The sequence below is a fragment of the Nilaparvata lugens genome, chromosome 8, assembly GCF_014356525.2.
Source record: "Nilaparvata lugens isolate BPH chromosome 8, ASM1435652v1, whole genome shotgun sequence".
NCBI lineage: Eukaryota > Metazoa > Arthropoda > Insecta > Hemiptera > Delphacidae > Nilaparvata > Nilaparvata lugens.
In genome coordinates this window covers 34,782,787-34,808,863 of record NC_052511.1, presented here as the reverse complement: position 1 = coordinate 34,808,863, position 26,077 = coordinate 34,782,787, and the positions used below count along the sequence as shown (strand labels likewise).

The window sequence follows — 26,077 nt, the reverse complement described above, 5'->3', positions numbered from 1 at the left end:
TATTAACAAATAGAATAACAACAACAATAAATACATTTGGACGTTTCTACTATAGTATCACAGTTGAGTGATGAAGAGAAGTTGAATTTAGATAACAAGATAATCAGACTAACCAACACTTATAGACAGGTACTAATTATTTACTAACATATATTTACTAGGCACTCATCAAATTCAGTCAATTTATAAAACGGATTTAATACTAGCCAACTATCTTTTGTTTAAATATCTTTTGTGCACATTATGTAAATGGGAAGGCAGTTTGTTGAACAGTTTTTGTCCTGTGATCTCAAAACTATTAAGAGATTTTGTCAGTCTTTGGTGCTGTATATCAATGCGATTTCTCTAGCTGCGTACACATATTCGCGCTTCCAACCCGCACCGAGCACGCTCCTCCCTCGTACCGCCCTCGTACCACGATCGAACCACAGTCACTCCTCCCACGCACCCATCATGAACGTTACGGAAGATGTTAGATCTTCTCGCGTTCCCCGGTCGAACCACTGTTCGGTTGCGGAGCAGAGCGAAAGTCTGTACGCACCTTTATATGTTATAGGTCTGTTCCACCTCACCATACAGCACAACACTTTCCTCTATATAGAAAATATGGAACCACTTTCTTGTATTTTACTTTGAAAAATCTTTCTAGAAACACTATACATTTGATTAAATCCAAAAGTGTAACATTTTATAACACTTGAACACAATACAAGTCAGTTGAGCTGACTAAGAACAATATTAAATTTTGAATTTAAAGTTAGGAGCCGTGGCATTATCTAGAAGTGGAATATTTCACTTGAACACAATACAAAACAGTTGAGCTGACTCAGAAAAATGTTGACTCTTGAGTTGTGGTGTGTTATTATAATTATTGTAAGTGGTATTATTTATGAGTGAAATATTCTCAGTTTATGTTACAATAGATTAATATTGTTTGTGGACTTTGTTCAGTGGTACGCGGGACTGTGGGAACTGTGGTTCCTGCTGACGGACATGCTGAACCTGTCGCACTTTGCCAACGTGCGCTTCCTGCTGTTCGCCATCTCCAACTTCCTGCTGTACACGTGGTACGACGTGCCCTACGTCTATCTGGCCGACAACGCCCTCGAGCTCGGCTTCACTGAGACTGATGGCTCCTATCTTATCAGTATTATCGGCATTCTCAACATGCTCGGCGAGGTAACATTAATAACTACAGTTTAATTCATGACGATTATTCTTATTTATTTGGACTGCTTTCTGATGTAAATTTTTATCGACTTGATCAAAGTATCTGATTAGTTGACATGACCAACGATATGATTTTATTCAAGATCCATTATTTTTTATTTATATTAACAAATATTGTTGCAAACATAGTACCTATATCATTATAAATTAAAGTACGATTATTTAAACATTTTCAAAGTTAATCATTATTTTACAGTTTTAGGTGATTAGTGAGTGTTATTTTGTTATTCAATTTGGTTTGTAAGAAATCTAAATTCAAACTTTTCTGTTTTCAAATTTTGGACTGAACATTGGACCTGAATTCAAGTGTATGGAACATAACCTACTTTTTGGACTATTTATCCTATTAAGCGAGCAATTTCTGTATATCTGTTTATATTTCTAATATCGAGGCACCGAGCTTCGCTCGTTATTTTTATTTGTTGATAAACAGAACACAACTCTCTAAAATGATCGTGTTTATATTTTACAGTTGGCTATACGTCAGCTTATGAATTTCGGGGATGCGATATTTTCATTTCCCACAGAATCACTTGCTCACTTTTTACCATCCACAGACGACGAAAGTCCCAGCTGTTTCAGCCAAGGATGAATTACCCTTTTAAAGTCGTTCAGCGAGTTTTCCCAAGGATGAGACGTGAAAATCGTTAGAGCCGTTTACGAGATCCGTTGAACATAAATAACCAGATATAAACATATAAAAATAACCAGATATGAAAATATAAACAGATATACAGAATTGCTTGCTTAATATAATAGGATATTTTTATATATGGTTATCTGGTTATTTATGTTCAACGGATCTCGAAAACGGCTCTAACGATTCTCACGAAATTTGGAACATAGTAGGTTTATGATATAAAAATTCGATTGCACTATAGGTCTCATCCTTGGGAAAACTCGCTGAACGACATTAAAAGGATAATTCATCCTTGGCTGAAACAGCTGATACTCGTCGTCTATGGATAGTAAAAAGTGAGCAAGTGATTCTGTGGAAAATCAAAATATTGCATCCCCGAAATTCATAAGCTGACGTATAGCCAGCTGTAAAATATAAATACGATCATTTTAGAGAATTGTGTTCTGTTTATCAATAAGGAAATAAATATCAACTATGCTTTAATACTTATATGCTTTTGTACTGCTTTTGCTCGGTGCCCCGATATTACATTGTAATGTTGGTTGTGTGTTTGCAGATAGTGCTAGGATGGGCCGGCGACAAGCCATGGGTGAACCCTGGCATTGTGTACGCAATCTCGATGGCACTCTGCGGCGTGTTCGTGGCACTGGTCCCCCTGCTGCGCAGCTTCAGCCTGCTGGGCGTGGTGTCGGGTGGCTTCGGCCTCTTCATCGCCGCCAACTACTCTCTCACCTCCATCATACTCGTCGAACTCATCACGCTCGAGAAGTTCACCAACGCCTACGGCCTCCTGCTACTTGTGCAGGGCGTCGCCAACCTCGTTGGCCCTCCGCTAGCAGGTATATTCCCATTCAAATCATCAATAAGCTACCTATCAAATGCGTTAAATAATATCAATGTTAGCCTTTCAGCCTCAATGGTACCCTAAAATGATAACCTTACTCCCAACTCGTTTTAACACATTCTGCTAAGTTACTGAACAAGTAACTTATCCCAATAATTATTTTACTTATTAATAATAATAATAAGGTAGCTGTCAAATGCATTGAATAATGTTGATGCTATCCTTTCAGCCTTAAATGATTGCTTTCCAGGTTACTGCTAACTCGTTCCAACACATGCACACAAGTACCTAACTTACTCTCAGGCCAAAGTCACACAAAACGGACTCATGACGCGGATGTGGCGCGGACTTTTGTCACTTCCACGCCATTCCCGTGTTCCACATGTAAACCTATGTTCCTATTATTATTATTATGCTCGTGTCTTTTTTAACAGAAAGATCCTGTAAGGATGTTCTGCCGCAATACCCAATGTCAGTTCCTATAAGTTGCTCCAGAAAAGACGCTGGCCGTTCAGTGGGAATTGGGCCTCTAGGTCAAACTAAACGGTCAATGTTATTGTACAAAATAATACCTACTTATAACAGGCCACAATGTCTATGACGTGTTTATTCAAGTTATGTGGCCTGATGGTTTGATATAATCAGGTACTGACATTCTACAATAATTTTGAATGTCTAGGGACCGTTTTAGGATATTTTTCATGCAATAGATCTAGTCTTTGTATATATTACAATTGCCAATTGCAATAACATAAAACTTCGTGTTATCGGCATGACATAGTTAGTGACCTAACGTTTCCTATTTTGTTTCGAGTTGAAAACAGGTTCTATTAATCGAAAGTTGTTCTAGGTGTCTAGAACTCATATTGATGTAATGTAATAGGCTACCGTACTATATGTAATATTTTATAAACTAATTTCAAATCATCAATATCCAAACCCTTCTATTCCCAGCCAAGCTTGAAATATTGTACCGTTCGACCTCGTCCATTCAATTACGGTATTTAACGAATATCATGCCAATAAAAAATAAGAAATTGATGTTGTTAATACCACTATAAGTGATGCAAATATATTCTATTATGAAGTAATATCAGAACACCTCTTCTCATATTATCAGAATTTAATGCCTTCAATGTGAATGATTATATCCTTTATGATGAGATCCATCAAACTATTTTCATCCCTTATAAATTTCACCAACGCTTCCTATTATTTAACCAATGATGACATTTTGAAGTGAATCTCTCTACAGCAGTATAGTCAAACTTTCCAAGTTCTTCAACTATAATCTCGGTTATTGTTTGTGTTAGGCTGGCTGTACGACATCACTGGAAGCTACAACCTGTCGTTCTACCTGGCGGGGATATTTATCGCATTGTCGGGCGCACTGTTGGTAGTACTGCCAATCGTTGAGAAGTTCCGTCGGTGGCGGCAGGGCAGCCAACCATCAGACAAGGAGACCGAGCGGATAGCCAATCACGTTTAAGTTTCTATTTTAAAACATTTCTAGTACCTAAATAGATCATTATGACAGTATGATTTCTCTGCATGCGAGGGATTGTTAATTAGATTAAGCCATTACATAGACAGGACAATCTACTAGTAAAAATATGCTCTATTAAATAATTAGTATTGTTGAACAGACATCGTGGTAAGTTATATTGGCTAGTGAGAAATAATATTAGTAGGAATATATTGGAGGAAGCCAGTGCTATCGAGCCAACTACTAGTATTGACAATTTCTCTCTATAGTTTATTTGTATATTTACAAAACAATAATTATATTATTATGTTCCAAGTAATGTACAATAATTTTAAGTTGCTTCTTTAAAAATATTTTATCACCTAGTTTTATTTCATCACTCTCTCAAAGTGATTTGTTATTCCATTTTCATGCCATCATTTCTACTAAGGTAGGGTAATTGGTTTGTTTTATGCTTAGTAACTTGAAGGCGATTTCTGTCCTGCTCATTGGTCAGTTTTCAATGTTAATTTTATGTAGAAGTTTATTTGAATTCGCTTCCAAGTGGATGTAATTGTTATAATCTTGATAAAATATTATTTGAATGACGTTCACTAGGATGTTTTCACTAGTGAGAAAAATGATTTGATTTTAAATTATTTGTTCGCCTACAAATGACGCATGACCTTTACCTTAACACTACCCTAAATATAAAAAAGAGAAAGGGTCACTGATTTTCAGAAATGCTTACTGGATCTTCAAGATGAGATCAGAAATTCAAGACAACGAAGTTTCTTGCCTTTGAAATTGCTATAATGGTAGCATGATTTTTCCAGTGACTCAGCGCCATCTTGGATTTTGGCTCCCAGTTCCATCTTGAAGATACAGTAATATTTTGTGTGACTCAGTGTCCGTCCTTCCGCTCTCTCAATTTCATTTAAAACGATGCAACAGAGATGATCCAGAGATGAAAATTAACTTGATTTTGCGCGAATGCATTGTGACTTATGCTCCCTCAGATTCATTACGAAGATATAGTGAGCATTGAAAGTGAACGGTAAAAGGCAAGTGCTGCCTGGTCATGAGATCGAATCGCGACGTGCCATGGATGTTGGATTTATCTCACCTCATTACCCAAACACAAGTAAAATACTAGTAAAAAATGAATAAATGTACCACTACACTAACAAATAAAAGACTTTCTGAAGTCAGGTAGAAGACGTATTTTGGAAATGCTCATAGAGATGTGAAATGTTAATGGACATAAGGCGATTTCACTGAAATTCGGATGCCAGATATGCCACTAATGGATGCCACTAATAATACCATGGATATAACATAATTTGGATGCCACTCAGACATAAAACTACTTAATATTGCAATATTCCCCTCAATGTTTTTATTTCCCCCTTTGTTTTCGGACCTAAAATTTCAAGTTGGCTCGATACACTGGTCTTTTATATTCAAATCAAAGTGTTCTTTAAATATTTAATTCATTGACTATATTGATAATATTTACTCGAGTTCATTGACTATGATATAAATATAATATTCATAGGTATTGTCGGTAGGTTGTACGGAGTAGAAGCGTTTCCATTTTTACATTACTTTATATGAGTTACAAAGATTCTGCGGATTTTAATAAAACATATTTTTCCTTGTTCATTGTTTTCGTGACAATTGCATTTCAATTGATTTTTGTTGAAATCTTCATTGTTTCATATTACAGTATTGCAAAGTATACAAAAATAGATGTATACTGTAATTAGTTGAATATTAATTTATACATTGAAAGCCTTTAATAGAAAGTTTAAAGAATATGCATTGGACTTTAGGGAGTAGAAAACGTCTCTGGTAATATTTTAGCTCCCAGAATAGAATGACTCATCAGTTGTGCCTTTTGTTATATGTGAATGAATCGATCTTGTATTAGTTCATTTCCATCTGTGAGCAGTTTATCCAATCGTATGAGTTTTTGACGCAAATAATTTGCATTTTTATGGTACTGATATGAGATTATTAACTAAGAAAATATAATAATGTAGTTCTCTAATAATTAACTTACAAAACTTACAAATAAATTAGCAATATTGCAATAATTCTATTTATATAGTTAGTCAGGCCCATATTCAGCTAATATTCAAGATTAATTCTCAATCGTTGAATATTTTTTATATATTGATTTTGTTATCTAAATATATAAAATAACCAAGGTCTTACAAGGTTTTTATAGACCTTGATATTACTTTGAAATTGATTTTAGTTTCCACCTTGATTATTTCATTTGTACGGCAACTATTAATTATTCAATCCCCAAATGTTGCTGGAAATCGTACCATATTTTCGGATCATCTTATGTTAATAACAGCAAAATAGAATATTATTTTAGAAATATATATTTGTAAAGTTTTCAATTATATACAGTATTAAATCTGAATATGGGATTGTCTAAATCCAATAAACGGTTCTCAATTTGCCTTTTAGTAGATTATAGTGATGATAAACCGATTTAATATTATTAGTTAGTGATAAGTAGCCTATATTATTATATTGAAAACTAGTGGAATATGTAGGAAAATCTAACATTTTATAGTATCAAATTCTAAACTCATCATTCATAGGGAGTTCAAATAATTGATCAACATTATCTTAGTCAAAATAATTCTACAAAAACAATAACATATATTCAATATTAATAATCTAGTTCGCTCCACAATTTTAAAATAGAAATTGTAGTTTCAATAGCAAGTTCAACTAATACAATTGAAAATTTTAAAATACTCTAAATTCCTGCAACTCAACTTAATTATCATTTGAGTCTTATTAATAGAACTTGATCAATAAATAAAATTTGCTCGATAAAATTTTGAACAATCTATTGAATCATTCGATTATTGACTAGGATAGCTATTAAAATAATATAGTTTTTGCAGCGAATTGCGATGGTATCGAATTGAATAAAGAGAACTGATATGATTAAAATAAAATTCAATTTAATTTTTGGCCAATGAACAATGGTATTCATCTATTAATGAAGAGGTTCCTGTAGAGGATTTTTCTCCTGATAACACTTTAATTGAAGATCACTTGATTTAGCTCTTGAGATCAAGCAAGATCTTCAAATTAACATTACCGGTATTGTTACGAAACATATATTGAAACGTACAGTATAATCGAACAGAAAGCTTGGAGTATGTTTTCTTTGTATTATAATTCTCTCATTATTACAGGTACCTTAATTACTTCCCTTTTAGTGATAACTAATTTTAAATATCTATCTGGGCTACCTGACTATATGTTTCTAATGAAATATCATTTCTCAAAACATTAGAATCCTGAACCTTGGTTTTCCAGGCCAGCTTTTTGTACTTGACAATAAAGGCAGCTATTAATTTAAGCTCTGTACGAAATAACTGTGACGTGATAGAAAGAATTACTGGAATTAATAACAATTCTCACATGGAATAAGCAAAAATTATACACACGACACTTATTACTGTTCATTCATTCTATATGAATTGATAATAATTGGTTATTGTTTTAGTGTGACTAAATATTGAGTGAGTCATGAAGGAATTGTAGGCTTACAGTATTGAATGCTCAAAATATAGTTATAAAAATACTAGTTAACTATTAAAAAAGCAATAAAATGTTAAAGTTTATGCTTGAGTACTTTCTCTTTGTAGAGAAACTTCATTTCTCAGCAAATCACTTTCTCCTTATAGTTTTCACATCTTCGACGTTTCAATGAAAATATTTCTTGTTAGATCAGTTTCATTTTTATTCTTTCACTTTGAGATTTTTTTAATAATTGAATACAAGAACTTACTTAAATTTCTAAGAACTTGAAAAAAAAAATTGAATGGTTTGTATATAGCCGTGTCCTCACTGAACAAATGTTCGACATGAATGTACGGCAAACATGTTTGTTGAGGGGCTCAGGGACAATCATTTTAAAAAGTTTGGACAATCATTGTTTGTAAACAAGAAATTACTGTTTTTCCAAACATTTTCAGTGTTTGCTGTAAAACATAAAACCCTTTTCTCCCCACTTACAAATATTTTGTTTGGTGACGTGTCCACACTGGCCACGGGCAATCATTGTTTGTCAAACATAATAAAATTTACCCAAACTGTTTCAACAAACATGTAGGCCTTGTCGAAAAATTTTTCAGTGCCGACACGGCTTATTAATTACAAGTAACTTCGATGAAACAAAACGATCTTTTGAAATTGATCTTACAAGATAAAATCCATTCAGAGAAACATTATTAGTTGTCATGAATTGTTATACATTATCACGTTCTTCTTCCAAAACACCTTGATTAGTGTGTTATATTGTTAATCCTAGTCATATGCAGTCAGTTTCATTTTCTTGTTAAGCTTAGAGAACACAGGAGGCGCGCTGTGCATGAGCCGTGCACGAGCCGCGCCCTTCTCAAACAGAGGCCGGCGTTTCCGGTGTGCGCATTCTAAATTACATAGATGCTATGTTTCCTACCAGAGGCGCGCTGCGGTCTGCCTCCTGTGTGCTTTGAGCTTTACACCTTTCGCACATCGGATGAGACAAAACATTTCTGTCATAAGCTACTCTGAGTATTAAATAAATTTAATCGTTGGTATTACTAATTCAATGTAATATATTGAATATTACTAAGTCGATTGTGTTTTGAAACATTTTTTCAAATTTTGGCCAGTTTTAATATTCCAAATTAAACTGTAAGTACCATGATAATTAGCCAACATCCTTTAATCGATTATTTGTTATATTCAAATAAAAAATTATTAATATAATATCTATTAAATTTCAATAAATAATTGCTTATCATTTTTGCGTGTATTAATAATAATGAATTGAAAGAAAGTGAGAATATCTGACAGAAATGTTTAATTATATTATGAAGGTGGCCTGTCTCATTCGGTGTGCATCTATTATCATACAATTGAAACTATCCCACAGAACCTGCCCCTATAAACAAATAAAATAAACGAGACCAAAAACGAACTGACTTTGAGCTGTTAATTTGTAAGTTTAATTCATAGTACAAGTCTGAAAGAAGAGTTTATATAGATTTAACATAGTGATAAACTTCGACAAATGAATAGATTAACTTTACCTGTTGAACTTTGGTATTTGGTAGATATATATAATAACTTTTATAAAGTGCTTACTCCTGTCTGGAAATATTATTCATATTCTAGTAGTCTATATAATATTATAGTAAATTATTCCCTACTAGAAATAACCAAAGTTTCATTAGTTCCTTCATTTGATTATATCTACCTTGAGATTATACAAATATGAATTGTGTGTAAGTGTATGTGTAGGAGGTTGATTATTCTAGAGTGTTCTAGACAGACATACTTTTTTTACTTTTTGACCATGTATATAATATATACTATATTAATTATTTCCTGTGATCAATTACCATAAGAAGTTATGTGAGTGTAGATTATATCGAGTTTTCTATTTTTACTGTAGTATTGTTCAAGTGTTCTGCGTCATAAAACTCGTTTCTTGTATTTTTTCTAGGAGTTTTGACATCTTCCATTTAGCAAGTAGCTAAGTTTACGAATTTCAATTATAATAAACAAACAGTTCTTGTTAATGCCACCGTTAATTAAAACAATTGGCTACCAAATCCATTCAGTTTTCATTGCTCTTTCCTCCTTCCATCTTTTATCAACTTTCATATATTTGATAATAGGAGTAGGTACCAATAAGAATTGAGTTGTAGATTTAATAATAGAAACTCTAAATAAAGCTAGAATTGGACAAGGCAACCAAAGGTGACTTCTATGTTTGAAATTATTGTTGGGTCCTTTCAAGTACCATTAGTGTTACATGTTTCATTACTCACTATAATTGAATGAAAAACAGACTAGGACCAAGAATGCATTACTTTATTATCATAACTGTTTAATATATAATGTACAATACACAATAATTACACTTATTTACATTAATGTGTAGGTGTCATTATTATTGCATTATTCTTTACAATACTCAACAGCACTTTCAACTCCTAATGTTACAATAGAATAATTTACAAAACAATCTGCATCCTATGCTACCCTAGTTGTGCTCTGCAATTCGTTTTTTAACATTACATCTAATTAATACTATCTACAGTCCAGTTCACTAACACTCCTCTGTAACATTTACACCATCGTTTTTGGTCCCATTGCGCCTGTCAATTAAATCGTCAACTTGGACCCTGCGTTAGAAACAGTTTGGAAGCATCAACAATTTATTCCCCTACTCCTCAATCTTCCAGTTCCCATGTTTCATATTATTTGTTGTAAAGATCTTGTGAAAATGGGGTTCGCCTGTAAAAAATATTTGCTGATAATTAATTGGAATGTGTATTTATAAAAATAACATATAAAATAGTTAATCCTCACATTCTATATTTTGTGTTGAATCGTATGTTTTCAAGGCACTGAGTCTCATATTAAGTAAACCTTGGTACTTGAGGATGAATAGGATTTTAATACTGTGTATGTGAAATTGGTTTTACTTGGGCTTTCACTCGAAAATGAACCCGATTATGTGCATTACAAGAATCTATTATATTTTAGTCTTTTGTAACGAGACTAAATAAAAATAATAATGATTATAATTAGCCTAAAAAAAATCGGCTAAACATTTCTGACATAAATTTGCCATGCCTTATAAATTTGGAATTTGATCACAAAATAAAAAAATAACATCAAGTTTCTTCCAATTATCCAAAGAGGTTGAGGTTTGTAACCAGAAAACACAATCATTCAAAAGTGAAATCCATTTAAGTACACGGTAGTAAGTGGATTCTTATTGACTTGAAATATACTATTAATTATTTCATAAGTATTGAATTATTCTCTTATTCCAATGCTGATGGGATAAAAGTATATCTCATTTTTATGTCTCATTGCCTTATTGTAGTGTGAGGTGAATTGAGTCTATTCATCTCAGCCTACAAACGGCTACATTGTGTTGCATCATAGATTACGATGTGGATACCAATCAGCTAAATAAATCATGAACGATTTGTATTCTAAACTCTGCTCTAGCTGTAATAGCCTAATATGATTTCAAAAATTCTTCACTAACAATACGATTACAAAAAAACGAAAGACACTGCACTCAAATTTGAGATACGCTGAGTTAAAGAATCAATGAATCAAACAATTTTTATCTCGCAACCCACTCGAAAAAAACATGATAAATCAATTAGAGAACTTTTCATAATAATTAGTCTCGTACCGTTTTTTATCTCAAGAGTCTGATATCGGCAGACTTTCAGTCCAGCTCCTCCTGGCCAGTCTTCGGTAAAAATAAGCAGAGGATTCCACTTACTGTAAAACAACATAAATCCAATAAATAAAATGGCATTCTACATAGGCATCATTATCTAATCTATGAATTCCAACGTATTGTCCTAAAATAGCGTCAATTATTCAGTAGTAATATTAATAAAAGAATTCTTTTTTGTTACAAGTCCTATTAGAGAAGAGAAAAATTTGATATTGATATTTCCAAGAGAAAAAAACTTGATTTTTCACTTCCATAGTAATGTTTTTGAATCTTGAACTCCGCTATTCTAATTTCAACTTGTTCGATTGATCATTATTGAATAAGAATAATATGAATTTGTATTCATAGTCTTTGTATTTTCATTTAATTTGTAAAAATTAGTAGTGTTATTACAAGAAAAATTCGCCTACTGTTGAATAGTGATTTCATGAGTATAATATATATAATAATCATGAAGAAAAAACATTGTTCACAACCACAAACCTAGAAGTTACCAGACTACAAACTAAATATGGAACAATCAACAGGGTTCCAGGTTTTAAATATTTAGGAGAGGTTATTTCGGAGAGATTATCACAGCAGGATAGAATAAAGAAAGCTCGTAAAGGCCTAGGGCTGGTGCAATCCATTTACAATAAAAAATGCTTGTCTCTTCACACTAAAATTAGACATTATAATACAGTAATAAAGCCATCAATGCTATATGCCAGTGAGACCCTAAATCTCAACAGGAAAGCTGATCTAGAAAATTTGAAGAAAGAAGAAAGGAAAATAATTAGAAAAATTCTAGGTCCGAGATTAACTGAGAATGGTTATAGATTACAGAAAAATAGCACAGTTGAGCAACATTCAAATATTGTAACAGACATGAGAAAAAGACGTCTAAAATTCTATGGTCATATCATGAGGCTCCCTGACCATAGAATCACAAAAAAATTGTAAAATATGTAGCTTCGCTTGCCTATGGAGGAGAATGGATTAGGAATGTTAAGAAAGATCTAGTTTTGGCAGGAATTACTGATGATGAAATTAAAAATAGAAATAATTTCAGAACAAAAGTGAACAAATGGGAAATTATTCCAGAGATAAAAGCACCAAGAGTTGGCACAAGATGGAGTGAAGAAAGAAAAGCTGCATTTTCTCAGAGAATGAAAAGCTGGTGGGCGAAAAAGAAAACCGCCAAGTCTAATAAAAATCGATGATCATGATTTTACTCAGCGTCTTCCACTTTGGGAGCTCTAATGCTAATGGGAGCGACTAATAATAATAATAATCATGAAGATTTCCATTTCAATGATGACAAGTAATTCTATAGAAAAGTAATTACAAAACGTTATCCCGAAATTATTTTCAGCACATTTTGGTAACTATAGCTCTCTTTGGATTACATGCCAGTTGGACAATGCTACTCCAAGTTCTTTCAAATATCAAAATATTGAGTGAAATGGAACATGATCGTTGATTATATCCAATGCTATAATATTATATTAGCTTTTCCCTATCATGCAAATTCAATTCATGCTGCTAACAATGTTAATGTTAGTATGTAAATCTTCATTCAATAATTATCATATATAATATTATGAATAAGGATATCATTTCTTGATTATTTCCAATTAAGTAAATTTAAAATATTAAATTTATGCAGGCTATGTATTTTGTTTTTGGCTGATAAATAAACTCATTCATTCCGAGAAATTATCAAGCATATATTTATAAAATGATCATTCTACTTACTGTATAAGAAGGACGCAAATAGAACTACAGGTACGAGACAGTTGAGATCGATCAGGAATCCAAAAATCAGATTTCCAAAAAGAGCTCCTCCTCTGCCAAACGTCATAGCTAGGGCACACGCCATCACCCTGAAAACAAAACCACAATCACTGTTACACCGAATGGATAAATTTAGGCAGTGATTTTTCGTACTGTAGATTTTGATATTCATTGACCTTCTTGTTTATTAAGCTTCATGCCAGATACCACCAGATGAATTCAATACTTATTCTCTCCTTTAGATACGAAAATTAGTTTGAGGAAGAGGTTGATATTCAGGCATAAATACTCACGACTCTATTAAAATTTAATATCAGATTCTTTATATTACGCTACTATTAATATGTAACCATTTCGTACATTGTGCTATTCTCCCAACATCCAACCAGTCTTCGCTTTCAATCTATGGAAATCGATTCCTGAATGTAAGTTGACTTTTCAACATTTTCTTTGAATATATCATAATATTTCTATATTTTTGCTCCTAGTGGATTTATACCATATATAGCCTAGCTAGAAGTTTCAAGACTTTTTACTGAACTATCCTTTTGCTAAACCTAGACCTTTTACCAAACCATCTAATATTCTTACAATCTTGAAGCATTAAACTAAACATTCTTCTCTCATGTTTCTTTTGTTCAAGATATTCAAAAGCTTACAATGCTAAATTAATGGATTAAAAAAATATTTGGTGTTCAGCTTAAACAGCTTCAATAATTTCATCGCTTTTCCTGTTTCCAAGAGGTCAACTCTATTCATCCATAAGTTCTACCTCTTAGTTTCTATCTAAAAGATCTGCTGGTTTTTACTTCTATTACAATCAATATTCACAACCATCCAGCTTTAGAATTCTGCTCTTAAGAAAGCTACTTGCAACAGTAAAAATACGTGATATAGTTTTTGAATGAGAGTATAACTCTCATTTTCTTAAAATTCAAAGATTCCTTTATTAATTTCTTTTTTCAGTCAACTCACCTGAGATTTGTTGGAAACAGATCAACCATAACACAGTAAACGACACTGATGCCCAAACTAGTGAGCGCTTCAAATATGGCCGACAGCACGAGATTTTGGAATGAGTTCTGCACAAAGTAGAAACCAAGTGCCACGCACCCTGATGTCAGCAGACAAAACACTGCAACATGGGTGGAATATGAGCGCACAACAATATTTGAATGGAAACAGCACTCTAAACTAAAGGTGAGCCATCATATTTCAATAATATGCCATTAATAAATATGTTCAAGACTACATTGTATTATTGGAGGAATATTTTCCCTCTCAATTGATGAAAAACCAAAATAATATTTTTTCAGTCTTCAAACTTGATACCTTTTTGAACAAGTAAAATATAGGTCGCCTCCATCTAAATACGATTTATTGTATTGAACCTTATTTATTGAAGACCTATTTTTGTGAATGATTCAAAATCAATACATATACTGCAGAATATTTGAGGTATAGTACGTGATATTTATGGGAATTGCCAATAAGATCGAGATATAAAGAAAATACATATGCTATTCTGCAGAAAGAAAATATTAAATTAATTAAAAATTGTTTGTAATGTGCCCAGTGAGAATTAGTCATTATTTGAAGTAAGCAAGAAGTTATTATTATTAATTTAAAACGAATTACAGAACTCACTGTAATTATATGATGTACACACTCTCACTCATTATATGGTGAATTCATATTCATTATATTCATGGTGGTAAACATACTGTTGTATATGCTGCATGTTAACAAACTAACAATAGAGATGCTACATAATTTCTGAAAATATCAATTTTATGTCGCATGAATCTTAAACTTTTCAATTCAGGAGATGGTATGATTAGACGTAGTTTGATTATCCAAAAAATCAAACTTACCTAGGAAGAACTTAATTCCCAGCCTGTGTACACAGAGAGGAAGCCAGAAGCTTGTTGGTATACAAGCAATACCAATGATCAAGGTGTGCATGTACACAGACATATCTATATTATCGTCACAAATGTGTTGTGTCTCATAAATTGCTGACACGTCACACACTGAAGCCGTTTCGTTGGGATGCAGGATTTCGAACTTGTCGAATCTGTTGAAAAGCTCTGGGAACCACATCATTAGTGTGTAGTACCTGTTGGTGAAACAGTAATGAGATTGAGCAATTAGAAGAAGATTCAAGAAAGACGTTTCAAAGATTGATCCTTTGACATTACAAATGTATCACTAGATATTATAAGTTGTATTGTTTATGGAGCATTGTATTCATTCGAATGTAAAAATATAACAGCAGAAACAATACAAAGAAAATTTAATAAACTTAACAAGTACTGACACAACTTTTGAATTGATGATAATAATCATAGTAGGCCTCTACATCACTTATTACAGCTGAACCGTTCTACCACATGGCGCGAAGTGACTGAATAAGTTAATATGCTTAGACAAAATTCACGTGCAATAGAAAGGATTCAGCCTTTGTGTATTTCAACTGTCAAAAGTAATATCAATAGTATGGAATTGTTCTATTCAAAAGTCAAAAATTTGTAATTTTTAATTTTGCTCGCGTGAGAATTTAATTTTCTTTTTAAATAAATAATGATGAGGAACTTTCAAAAGACCTAAGAGACTAAGCAAAGATTAAGCCTTATTGTAATAAAAAACTGCCTTCAACTCTCTTCACATTTAAGAAATTGTAATTATTATAAATTCAATTGGAACCACGATATTTTGTATGATGTTAAACAATTTTTCAACAATAAAACATGATGAATAAATATCAATACATCTCACCAAACATGTTATCAGAAATTTTCCACGATTATGTTTCATGAAAAACCTGTCTGATCAGATTTGGTATTTTTATTTTAATATTAATTTCTATTATTTTACAAAGGCGACTTTCTAGAAGTATTTTAAAGCTCAAAATTGAATGAAGATGTATTACTTACCCGGATGTTAGCCCAAACTGGATAAGACATGTGAGCACTGTTGGTTTCAAATGAGGCGTTTTGAAAAGAATAGTTGTTTGTTCCCATGATTCCTTGATGAAAATTTTGACGTCTTTCGGTGTTTTTACACTCCTCACACTCCTTGTCGATTGAATACTGATAACACTCACTCTGTGCTCCTTCTCTCTCAAACTGCGAATCTGTAGAAGGATAATACATCAAAACCGGGTTCAAAAATATTGATAGAAGCTCGAATAATATATTTTGTTTATGACTTAAACTATGGTGAATCGTGTATGACATTTGGATTTTTATTGACTGGGCTACTGGGTCTATTACAAAATCAGGAAGTTTGCAATATAATTATTGATAGATAAAAAAAGGAAATATAGAATTGTCCTATTATATAAATTTCTATTATGAGATTGATGAATGATTTCAACAATAAAGTTACTAAGAAATGTGAACAGAGTAGTCTATATTCATGAAAATTCAATATTATACAATTCTCCAAATAAATCCCAGCGATAAGAAGTATAAGAACACTATTTCAATTTATTTGCGCTAGAGATGCATTTTAGAGTATGAAAAACAATAATATAGGATGAGTAGTTATGAAATCGAAGTTGTACCCCAACATTTCGAATTAAAAATGCATATTCATCTTTATAGTGATTGCATTATTAGAATCACTTGAGAATTCGTTAGCCGTATAAATGACAGCTGTATTGTGATAAACATCACTTTTATCAAAGGGTTGACGACCTAAGAGCAATTTCAACTCGCCATATCATCATGCAAACTTAGGTACCGTAATGTAAGCTAGAGCAGCGGTTGTCCCAACAATCAAGATTCATCTTACCAATTTCACTTGCATTATAAATTAGATAAGCGCCGTAACAATGTATGAGACATGTGTACCATGTGAGACATGTCCTACCGTTAGTGGCCAGCCTTACTGGTTGTTCGGAACCCACAGTCCATTCATCAAAGCCTGTCAAATTCACTTCAAACTTCTAGCATTATTTTTAAATAACATAAGTGCTTCCCATATTTGATCAATATTGACATTTTGACGTGAATCTATAGATGACACACAGCAAGTCTAGGTCACACATAAGCCTAGCATCATCAATAAACGTTCAAATAACGGTAAAAAATAAAATTGTTGGCTTACTTACTGGGTACTGGTCGAAAGTCTTCCCGCTATTGATGCAGAACATGTGTCTGAGAATTTCGAGCGCCTGATCGTATTCGCCACACTCCAGCAAGAATTTCGGACTCTCCGGGAACCACATGAGCCAGAGACCCAACATGACAGCCGGCAGCGAGCAGACCAGCACAAACATGTTCCACGAGTGGAACCAGAAAAACGACGTTTCTATCTTGAAAAACTCGCGCAGCGGAATTATGCCCCAAGCGAAGAGGGGCAGAACGATTATTCCTCCCGTCCAGAACAGCTCCATCCAGCCAAGCACTTTCTCCCTGTACTTGGTGCACTGGAATTCCCCTAGATAGGGGAACACGATTCCCATTGCTCCTGTTATGCTGGAACAGACACATAAAATTGTTAATAAATCATCCACTAACATGTTATTCCTGTATCAATAAAATCACTAAAAATGTTTACATTTACATTGCTTGTAACAGAACAGCTCATTCATACAATCATGAAAATCGTCAGTAGAAGAATAGCAGTTTTTATTTCTCGAGTAGAAAAAATAAAAATGACTTTCGCCAGGAAATATTAGTTACCTATGAGTTATATGCATTGCCAATGACAATCATACCCAATATTATAGGCTACAGGGTGCATATCATCGAAGTTGCTACTTTAATTTATTCATTATGATGCTATGAAGAAATATGAAAGTTCGAGAGGAAATTTTATAGATTTGAAGAGAATACTCCTTTGTTAAAACTGTTGGAATCCGTATAAGTTTTTAAACTACGGTTGAAAAGTACATAATAGCCCATTGCAAATGATCGTGTTAAGTTCCAATTATTACATTCTACGTGATCATGTCAGCTCATTTAATGTAACCTTATCTGTATCAATAATGCTGTTTGGATATCCATTACAGGAGTTCGCTCTCCATCAAAAGGGAAAATGGGCAGCTAACCAAGGAATGATCGATAGACGAAATCAACATCATCACACAGACTGTTTCCACTTGGAACTGCATCAGGATCATCATTTATGTGAGTTGTATAACAATTATCCTATAATAACAATATTTTTATGGTACTACACACTTTAGCGAGTATTTTTACATGGCTGATATATAAACTTCCTAAATTCCATCAGTCAAATTCACTCTCAATTTTACGGCAATTAAAGTCCCTGCTATGGGATGATATTGGAAGATATTTGCTCGATTTGTAGTACACTTCAAATGATGTCAAATGGAGAAGGTTGAAATACTGAAATCATTCTCGAGTTCCCAACTGAGATGGAAATATCATTCTATAGTGACTTGATTTATGTTTTGTTCAATGATATAATATTCAACTCAAAATCAAAAATATTGTACAGTGATCTGTCATCAAAAAATGAAAAACTAAGTAGCCTACCCTTTTATTTCTTGATAATTAAGAGTAACCCTAACAAAAAACGTGATCTGTCAATATGCTTGTTAATGGTATTATTTCGATATAATATTATTATCTTACCCAAAACCACAGAAGAATCTCAAAGCAACGAAAATGGGAAATGCTTGAGCAAAACTGGATGCTATGCCACATATTCCATCCAGCAATAGGGATGCTATCAGCACTCCTTTACGTCCCCTTGTATCAGCTAAGCAGCCCCAGAAATATGATCCAAACATCATTCCTGAAAATAATATATTGGAATAGAATATAAATTATCAACTTAATGGTAATTGCATTTAAATTGAATTCCATTAGAATAGACATTGGAAAACAAGAAAACAGTGTTTTCAAACGGGTGATAGAATGATTCAGTATCTTTCAAAAATAATTATTGAGAGAGTTATCATCAATATTGTTGTAGCAAAATCGTTTTCTACGAAGCAACTACCTACTGAAGTATATTCTGGATCGTTGATTCATCGAAAGCCTTCAATATTATGAAAAACTATAGAGTAAATGTTTAGTAATTCTAAAAATATCAATATTGAGAATATTCAACATTCAATAGATATCCAAGACTATATTATGAATATTTAATACTGTATCAATATGAAAATAATGGAAACACAGTCTCACCGAGCATGGGTGCAGCATTGAGCCACCCTGCATCCTCGGATGACATATCGAAATCACATTTTGCGGCGGGTATTACAAACGATAATATGGTGATTTCCACCGCTGTGTCCAAATAGATCAGACCACATATTAGAAGGTGGAGAATGTGAAATTTGCCAAAACCTGCAACATTTAAACATTTCTTGTTGAACAATATTGTTTTCATGACAGATCATTTTTGCTTCTCTTTCCCTTTATAATCAATTATATTGATAATATTAAGAGAACTGTTTGTTCTCTTGACTATTTTTTTCTGTTTGAACCATTTTGTCCTGATGAATTAATAGTTGTCATTCTTTACTATACTATTTGAAGGTTTATAATATTTAAAGATTTCTTAGATAAAGTAGGTATCAAGATTTCACCAAAAACCAAAACTAGATTTGAGCAACAGTTCGATCTAGTCAACTAATTTTGAATTGGTTTTGTAAGATTTTTTGTTTGTTTAGAACCAACCGTCTCCCAAACCAAGTTTTTGTTTTGGTAAAATCGGGTCTAATAAGGATATTTATATCATTATTATTACCGTATTAAAAAAATGAATAGTATAAATTCTCATTGGGTCACATCATGTGCACCGTTATAAAACCTATGATAAACTCATATTAGTATAAAACTTAAAATCTAAAATAAGAATAAACTTGTAAAGTATTCTATTTCATTTTTAGATCTTATTTTTATTAGAGGACAAATGGTGAACAGTAGGGAGACGACGGTATTTATCAGTTCAAAACTTGGAGCTCAGAAATATAATATTAGAAATGCATTTACATTCATTTTTCAAATTAATTTATGTTCAGAACATCTGTACTCTATTGTTTACTATTCCTTGATCTTCAGAGAGAATTGAATTTTAACAAATTTTAGTCATAAACTTTCTATATTTTGTCTTTAAGTTATAAATTAAAAGCGGAATAAGGCTTGCAAGTTATTCTATTCTATGAAGCTTTTTCATTTTATCGTTAAGAAAACATCATGTTTCCCTTATTATTAAAAAATTCCTCACAAATTGCAAAATTGTATTTGGCTTTAAACTGCGTATTTTAAACTTGAAACCAATAGTATGTTATATTATAAATAGGCCTAACTGATATTGTAGAAAATAGGAACTAGCATACCTGTGGATTCTACTGCTCTGTCGAATGTGGCTCCAGTTGCTGTGAAGTCCAAACCTGAACAAGAAAAATTAAGATATTTTATTTAGTGAACAAGAAAGTATCAATTAGTTTTTTATTCAAAAACTATAACTTACAACCACACTCAATATTGTTGAAATCAATAGATAATTATTTTTATTCAATGTTTTAAAAGCAAAAATTTCAAGTTTTTCAAATGATTAGTATCATAGTAGAGAAAAATAGTACCGTAGTTCACAGTCGGTGGTAGTGAAAGTGTAGAATCTGTACCGCCAGAAATCGTTGCAGTATTGCCCCACATTCTAGCAGTTTGCACATTTAGATTTATTTGTATCAACGTAACAACTGTAACTTTTATTATTAAAATTTTCCTCAAGTAGCTGAATAATCTTCATGGTACAAATGATTACTTCATGACGTTCAATTTCCCAACGTTCTTAAAAAAATTCCCATTTTCTTCTATATACATGTTTATACGAAATACTTGAAAATGTAAAAGGTTGCAATAGAATAAGAAATATTTTATTGTAGAAACTGCAAAGATTGCAATTCGAATATTTTTAATGAGTAAGTTATAGTAAATAATCCATTCGTAAATAATTCATTGTAAATATTACAAATGATAGAATTTCATCTGAATTACGTTTACTTTTTAGATCTCACTACAAAATTTCAATCAACTCACTCTTCTTGCTGTCTGTTTGTCAGTCTATAACCTACAAATTTAGCTACGCAATTTTTGACCATTTTATGACTAGCTAGAGACTAGAAACTTTCAGGATAGGTTAGAACCCGATGACAATGCATTCTTTTATTATTGTTCTTGAAATTGACTCACTCTCACATCCTTTCAAATAACGAAAGGATATAATCAAATTTGTACATAAGAGAAACATGAGTAAAAAAATTATATCACTACAAATAATTGACCGAGCGAAGTGAGGTCTAAGATTCAAGTCGACGGTTTGGCATTTCTCTTAATGTTTAAATGTTTTTATGTTGCGCATTTACGGCGAAACGCGGTAATAGATTTTCATGAAATTTGACAAGTATGTTCCTTTTTTAATTTCGCGTCGACGTATATACAAGGTTTTTGGAAATTTCACATTTCAAGGATAATATAAAAGGAAAAAGGAGCCTCCTTCATACGCCAATATTAGAGTAAAAATCAGACTATAGAATTATTCACCATAAATCACCTGACAAGTGATTAAACAGATGTGGAGAAGCCAGTCTATTGCTGTATTTCCATAAGGTCTATAGTTTCAATCATGTACTTGTGGATGAGAATACTGCGTGAGGTCTATTGTTCACAGAACTACTAGTAATATGGATGATAAGAACATATATGATCATTGGCTTTTATATTTCCAAGGGACAAGAAAAATCTGCTTTGTGATATTCTACCAGGACCTCCTATATACTTGTATTTATAGGAAGTCCTGATTTTTTTGAAATTGAATTGAAATTGAAATTTATTCATAACACTGACAATTTACAAACAAAAGTAAATGAACTTAACAAATCAGTACAATAATTTTCAAAAAATAAAAAACTAAAATACATAATAAAATATCATCTTCCAATTCTATTTATATAAATGAAAATAATTAAAAACTAACAAAAACATTAAGTAGCGTCAGAGTTATGACTAAGGTACTTCATAAGCTATTAGCTATTGATTCTACTCAATTCCATTATACTTTTATAGAACTCGGATTATGAATTGAATTAACGCAATTTTCGACCAGAGATTTTCAAATTTCAGTACCGGTGCACAAAAGCCAGTTGAATTTTAATCGTGATTTTTTTTACAAGAACCGGGTGTAAGGACCGGCTAAATTTTAATCGTGATGAACTCCATGAGAAACAATCAGAGAAAGTTTTTTCGAAAACAAGGCTTCTCTGATTGGTTCTCTTGGAGTTCATCACGATTAAAATTTAGCCGGGCCTCACACCCGGTTAAACTGTTACCGTAACTTCTTATCCCGATTAAATGCCACACAAATCAATCAGATGAACCTTATTTGAACATTTTTTTTCTGATTGGTTCTTGTAGAATTTAATCATGATTAAAATTTAAAAGGCTGTTGTGCAACTGTTATGTAATCCACACAGACGTGACGTGGTGGAGGCGTGACACTGACTTTTTGTCACTTTCACGTCACTCCTATATAAATAGAATATGGTCCAATGCAAACAGAAGTGGCGTGGCAAAACACCATTTTTGTTTGGATTGTACCATATTCTGTTCATATAGGATTGAAAGAAGTTAGCGCCACCGCCACGACTGTGCCATCACCACTTCTGTGTCAATTAAGCCTCAGGATGGGTCACAGTCCAATGACAATACCGTACATTCTTTTATAATAATTGTTATCATAATTACTACCATATAGTGTTCCGTGTATTCCATTTTTCGAATCATTCTATTTTAGTTCCGATAATATAGATAGACAATAATAATTTTTAAGATTACATACATACATACCTAATAAAACATAAATGAACAAGATAAATACATTAAAAATGGATTTTTTTCTGCCGACTGGCTAAAATAAAGAAAATAGTCGTTTTTCTGATCCTCATAGAATCTCTTTATGTATTGAATCTCAAAATAAACTATGTTATCAATTCAATGATTGTCATGATAAGTCTAGACGCAAGTTGGACGCAAACCTTCAGCCACGACAAGACGAAGAAATTATTAATCGAAAGCTATCGACTATAAATAATAGTTATGTAGACTTCTGTTATAGGCCTATGCGTCCAACATTTTTATTCCAGTCCTGGACATATTTTGAAAATCACAAAATTGATGACAGTTTATTTAACAACAGAAGAAGATTCTGGAAGGATCAGAAAATTATTTTCATTTTTTCGGCATGAAAACGTTGGGTTTTTCTGTTGCATTTGCAACGAGTAGATAGCTGAACTTTATAATGCATCGGTATGTTTACTTCATGGTTGAATCATAGAAAATGGCTTACATTAGGAAGAGTCAATCTGATAGGCAGGAAAAAATTAAGGACTCGATTTCACGTGTCTCAGTAGAAGATAGTTGAATATTGACAAGTTAATGATTGACAAATTTCATTTTATCATAAGTTCTGAAGAGCATGCTTGGTAAATTATGTTAAAATATCGTACCCTTGAACGATCTTTCAATCAGCAGAAGATCGTAGTCGTTGTCTTGATCGGCTAAATCGCTGAATATATAATATGTCATCTTTACAATGGAGAATCACTTCATTATTATTTCATTTTAGTATATTCTCTTCATATCAGATAATTTTGCCAGAGTCTTTTGATGGTAAAAAAGCTACCTATTATTTGGTTTCCTATGGTCTTAACTATACGGGCATCTCAGACGCGCTGAATTTCTTCAGCTTGTGAGCCGGATGCATTGTTTCTTATGGGGTAAATATTTATATGAGCGAAATAGACGCTTTCCATAAGAAGCCATACATTTTCTGAAGACGCGTGAAATAAATTCAGCGCGTAAGACGCCCGAATAGTTGCGGCATATGTTAGTGATTGCTTATGGTTTGATTGAATTCATGTAGGTAGTCCTTTAAATTTGGTGGTATTATTGTTATTAATTCTCAAGCAATGTTGCAATAATCATATAGTATGAATTGTTTGCTATTTTCTCGTGATTTCGGTGCTATTTTTATATATTCTTTAATTGTGTGTATGAGAATCAAATATAAACATATACTTAAATATATGGAGTATTTTGTCTCCATTAATAAAAATCTGGTGTAGCGCACTCACACAACTTTCCTTGCCGTTATGAAAATTGATCACCTAACGCTAGTGTTATCGCGCATCTCAAGTCTACTATTCAAAGATTTGAGCCAGCTGGTGGATGGTCGCCATCTTGAATTGCATTTGATCGTAATTGTTCGTGTCGGATCCTTATAGTGTAAGCTTTATTTCTATATAGAATACTTTTTCATTTTACATTGGACAGGCCTCTGATAACTTTCATAAATTATTTTTATTTTACTAGTTTGATTTAGTTTATTTATATTTCAGATCCATTTGTATTCCAATAATGCTCAACTGATTGATGTTCTGACAGCATATATCAAACCCCTAATTCTACATACCTTAATGGAAACAAAGAACAATATTATTATATTAGTGACCCAATTTCTGTTATCATAATTTTTCAAATAGAACTACATTAGTCTCTGGTAATCTAATGTCATAAACTCAAGTGCCCAAATTATCGATAAATCTTGAAAGTTGTTATGTCAAGTGTTAACATCTAGCCTATAATTGTTTTCTGATTTTCATACATGAAAAAAGTAGCTAAATTCATATTTCTCGAAATTCTTGAATAATTTACTTTCTGATACGATTTCTAATGCATCACAAAGTGGGTTTGTAATAAAATGCATTAATAATGCATTACATAAGACTTCTAATGCATTTCAAAGCATTACGGATGCTTTGCAACTATTGCATATTTTATGGATGGTTCTCTCTAGTTTTCGGATGAATTCACATGATAGCGTCTCTCTCGCTCCATTTGATAGCATTGGATTCCACTAACATTCAAAATTCAAAAAATCTTCCAAAAATCATTCATGCTGTGTGGCTCCAAATCCTATTGCTTACACAATTTCATCTAGGAATTTTTATTGAATTTCTATCCCTACTACAGGTTTCTAATAATTCTAGTAAATTTCCTTTAATATTATTCTCAAATTTAAACATGAAATTGTCTAAAAAAATTTATTTATTAATCTTCTTCTAATTTCTGGTCACTTTACAATTTTCAATTATTACACTTAGGGCCTGTATAACCATAATACCATTTTTTGTGCAGTATTCAATGCCTAATTTATCAGTTTATTTACTCCCTATTTATCATGAGTGATAGAGTTATTAGAAAATACTCTTTATAATAATTAAGGAATGGTACCCCGTACGTTAGCTGGGTTGGCCTGCAGTAATGTTGGAAAACTATTTACTTCCTCGATTGAAAGGTTCGAGAACTTTGAAAATATATAAATATAATGCTCCACAAATAGGATTATAATAAGTAGATACGCTGCATATGAACAATCTAAACCGTATCCTTATTGTTACATGAACACGGATCTAATCTTCCTGGTGCATACGGTATTCGAACGCAGTATTTATTTTGCCCTTCTAAACCTTCCTTCTATGAACCGACTTGAGAACTGATTGAAATTATCACTGAACACTGAAATAACTCGTAGGTATGACCACTTGCTAAAACACATAAAAAATAATTCAAACTCCAACATTATTCTATCCGTTAGGTCAATCACTTCTGATGAGATCTTCCACTTAAATTATGAATACGCAAATGCAAAACGAGAAACGACAATTGACACTGAGAGAAACTCATGGAAAATAATGGTATTATGACTAGAAAACATAAGTAATGAATCATCATATCTGTCATGTAAACTGGTTATAATGCTGATGCAGTCCTATAG

General features: G+C 32.4%; 2 protein-coding genes across 13 annotated transcripts in view; one reads left to right on the top strand and one right to left on the bottom strand.

Annotated features, from left to right (window-relative positions):
* LOC111047355 overlaps positions 1-9,821 on the top strand; it is a 69,355-nt gene extending 59,534 nt beyond the window's left edge. For all 3 annotated transcript variants that reach the window (XM_039434617.1, XM_039434616.1, XM_039434618.1), the window contains exons 10-12: positions 952-1,179; positions 2,427-2,709; positions 4,028-9,821. In XM_039434617.1, the coding sequence (XP_039290551.1) occupies positions 952-1,179; positions 2,427-2,709; positions 4,028-4,203 (687 nt within the window). In that variant the 3' untranslated portion in view covers positions 4,204-9,821. The remainder of the gene's footprint in view (positions 1-951; positions 1,180-2,426; positions 2,710-4,027) is intronic.
* A 241-nt stretch (positions 9,822-10,062) lies between these two features.
* LOC111047356 (synaptic vesicle glycoprotein 2B) overlaps positions 10,063-26,077 on the bottom strand; it is a 73,239-nt gene continuing 57,224 nt past the window's right edge. For 6 of the 10 annotated variants that reach the window (XM_022333091.2, XM_022333094.2, XM_022333092.2 and 3 more), the window contains 10 exons: positions 20,580-20,633; positions 19,423-19,584; positions 18,865-19,027; positions 17,373-17,739; positions 16,192-16,391; positions 15,130-15,374; positions 14,231-14,390; positions 13,217-13,344; positions 11,429-11,520; positions 10,063-10,509 (listed from right to left, as the gene is read on the bottom strand). In XM_022333091.2, the coding sequence (XP_022188783.1) occupies positions 11,465-11,520; positions 13,217-13,344; positions 14,231-14,390; positions 15,130-15,374; positions 16,192-16,391; positions 17,373-17,739; positions 18,865-19,027; positions 19,423-19,584; positions 20,580-20,633 (1,535 nt within the window). In that variant the 3' untranslated portion in view covers positions 10,063-10,509; positions 11,429-11,464. Of the gene's footprint in view, positions 10,510-11,428; positions 11,521-13,216; positions 13,345-14,230; positions 14,391-15,129; positions 15,375-16,191; positions 16,392-17,372; positions 17,740-18,864; positions 19,028-19,422; positions 19,585-20,579; positions 20,634-23,747; positions 23,951-25,533; positions 25,980-26,077 lie in introns of those variants that run through there. The other 4 variants (XM_039434632.1, XM_039434633.1, XM_022333093.2 and 1 more) reach the window with 4 other exon arrangements.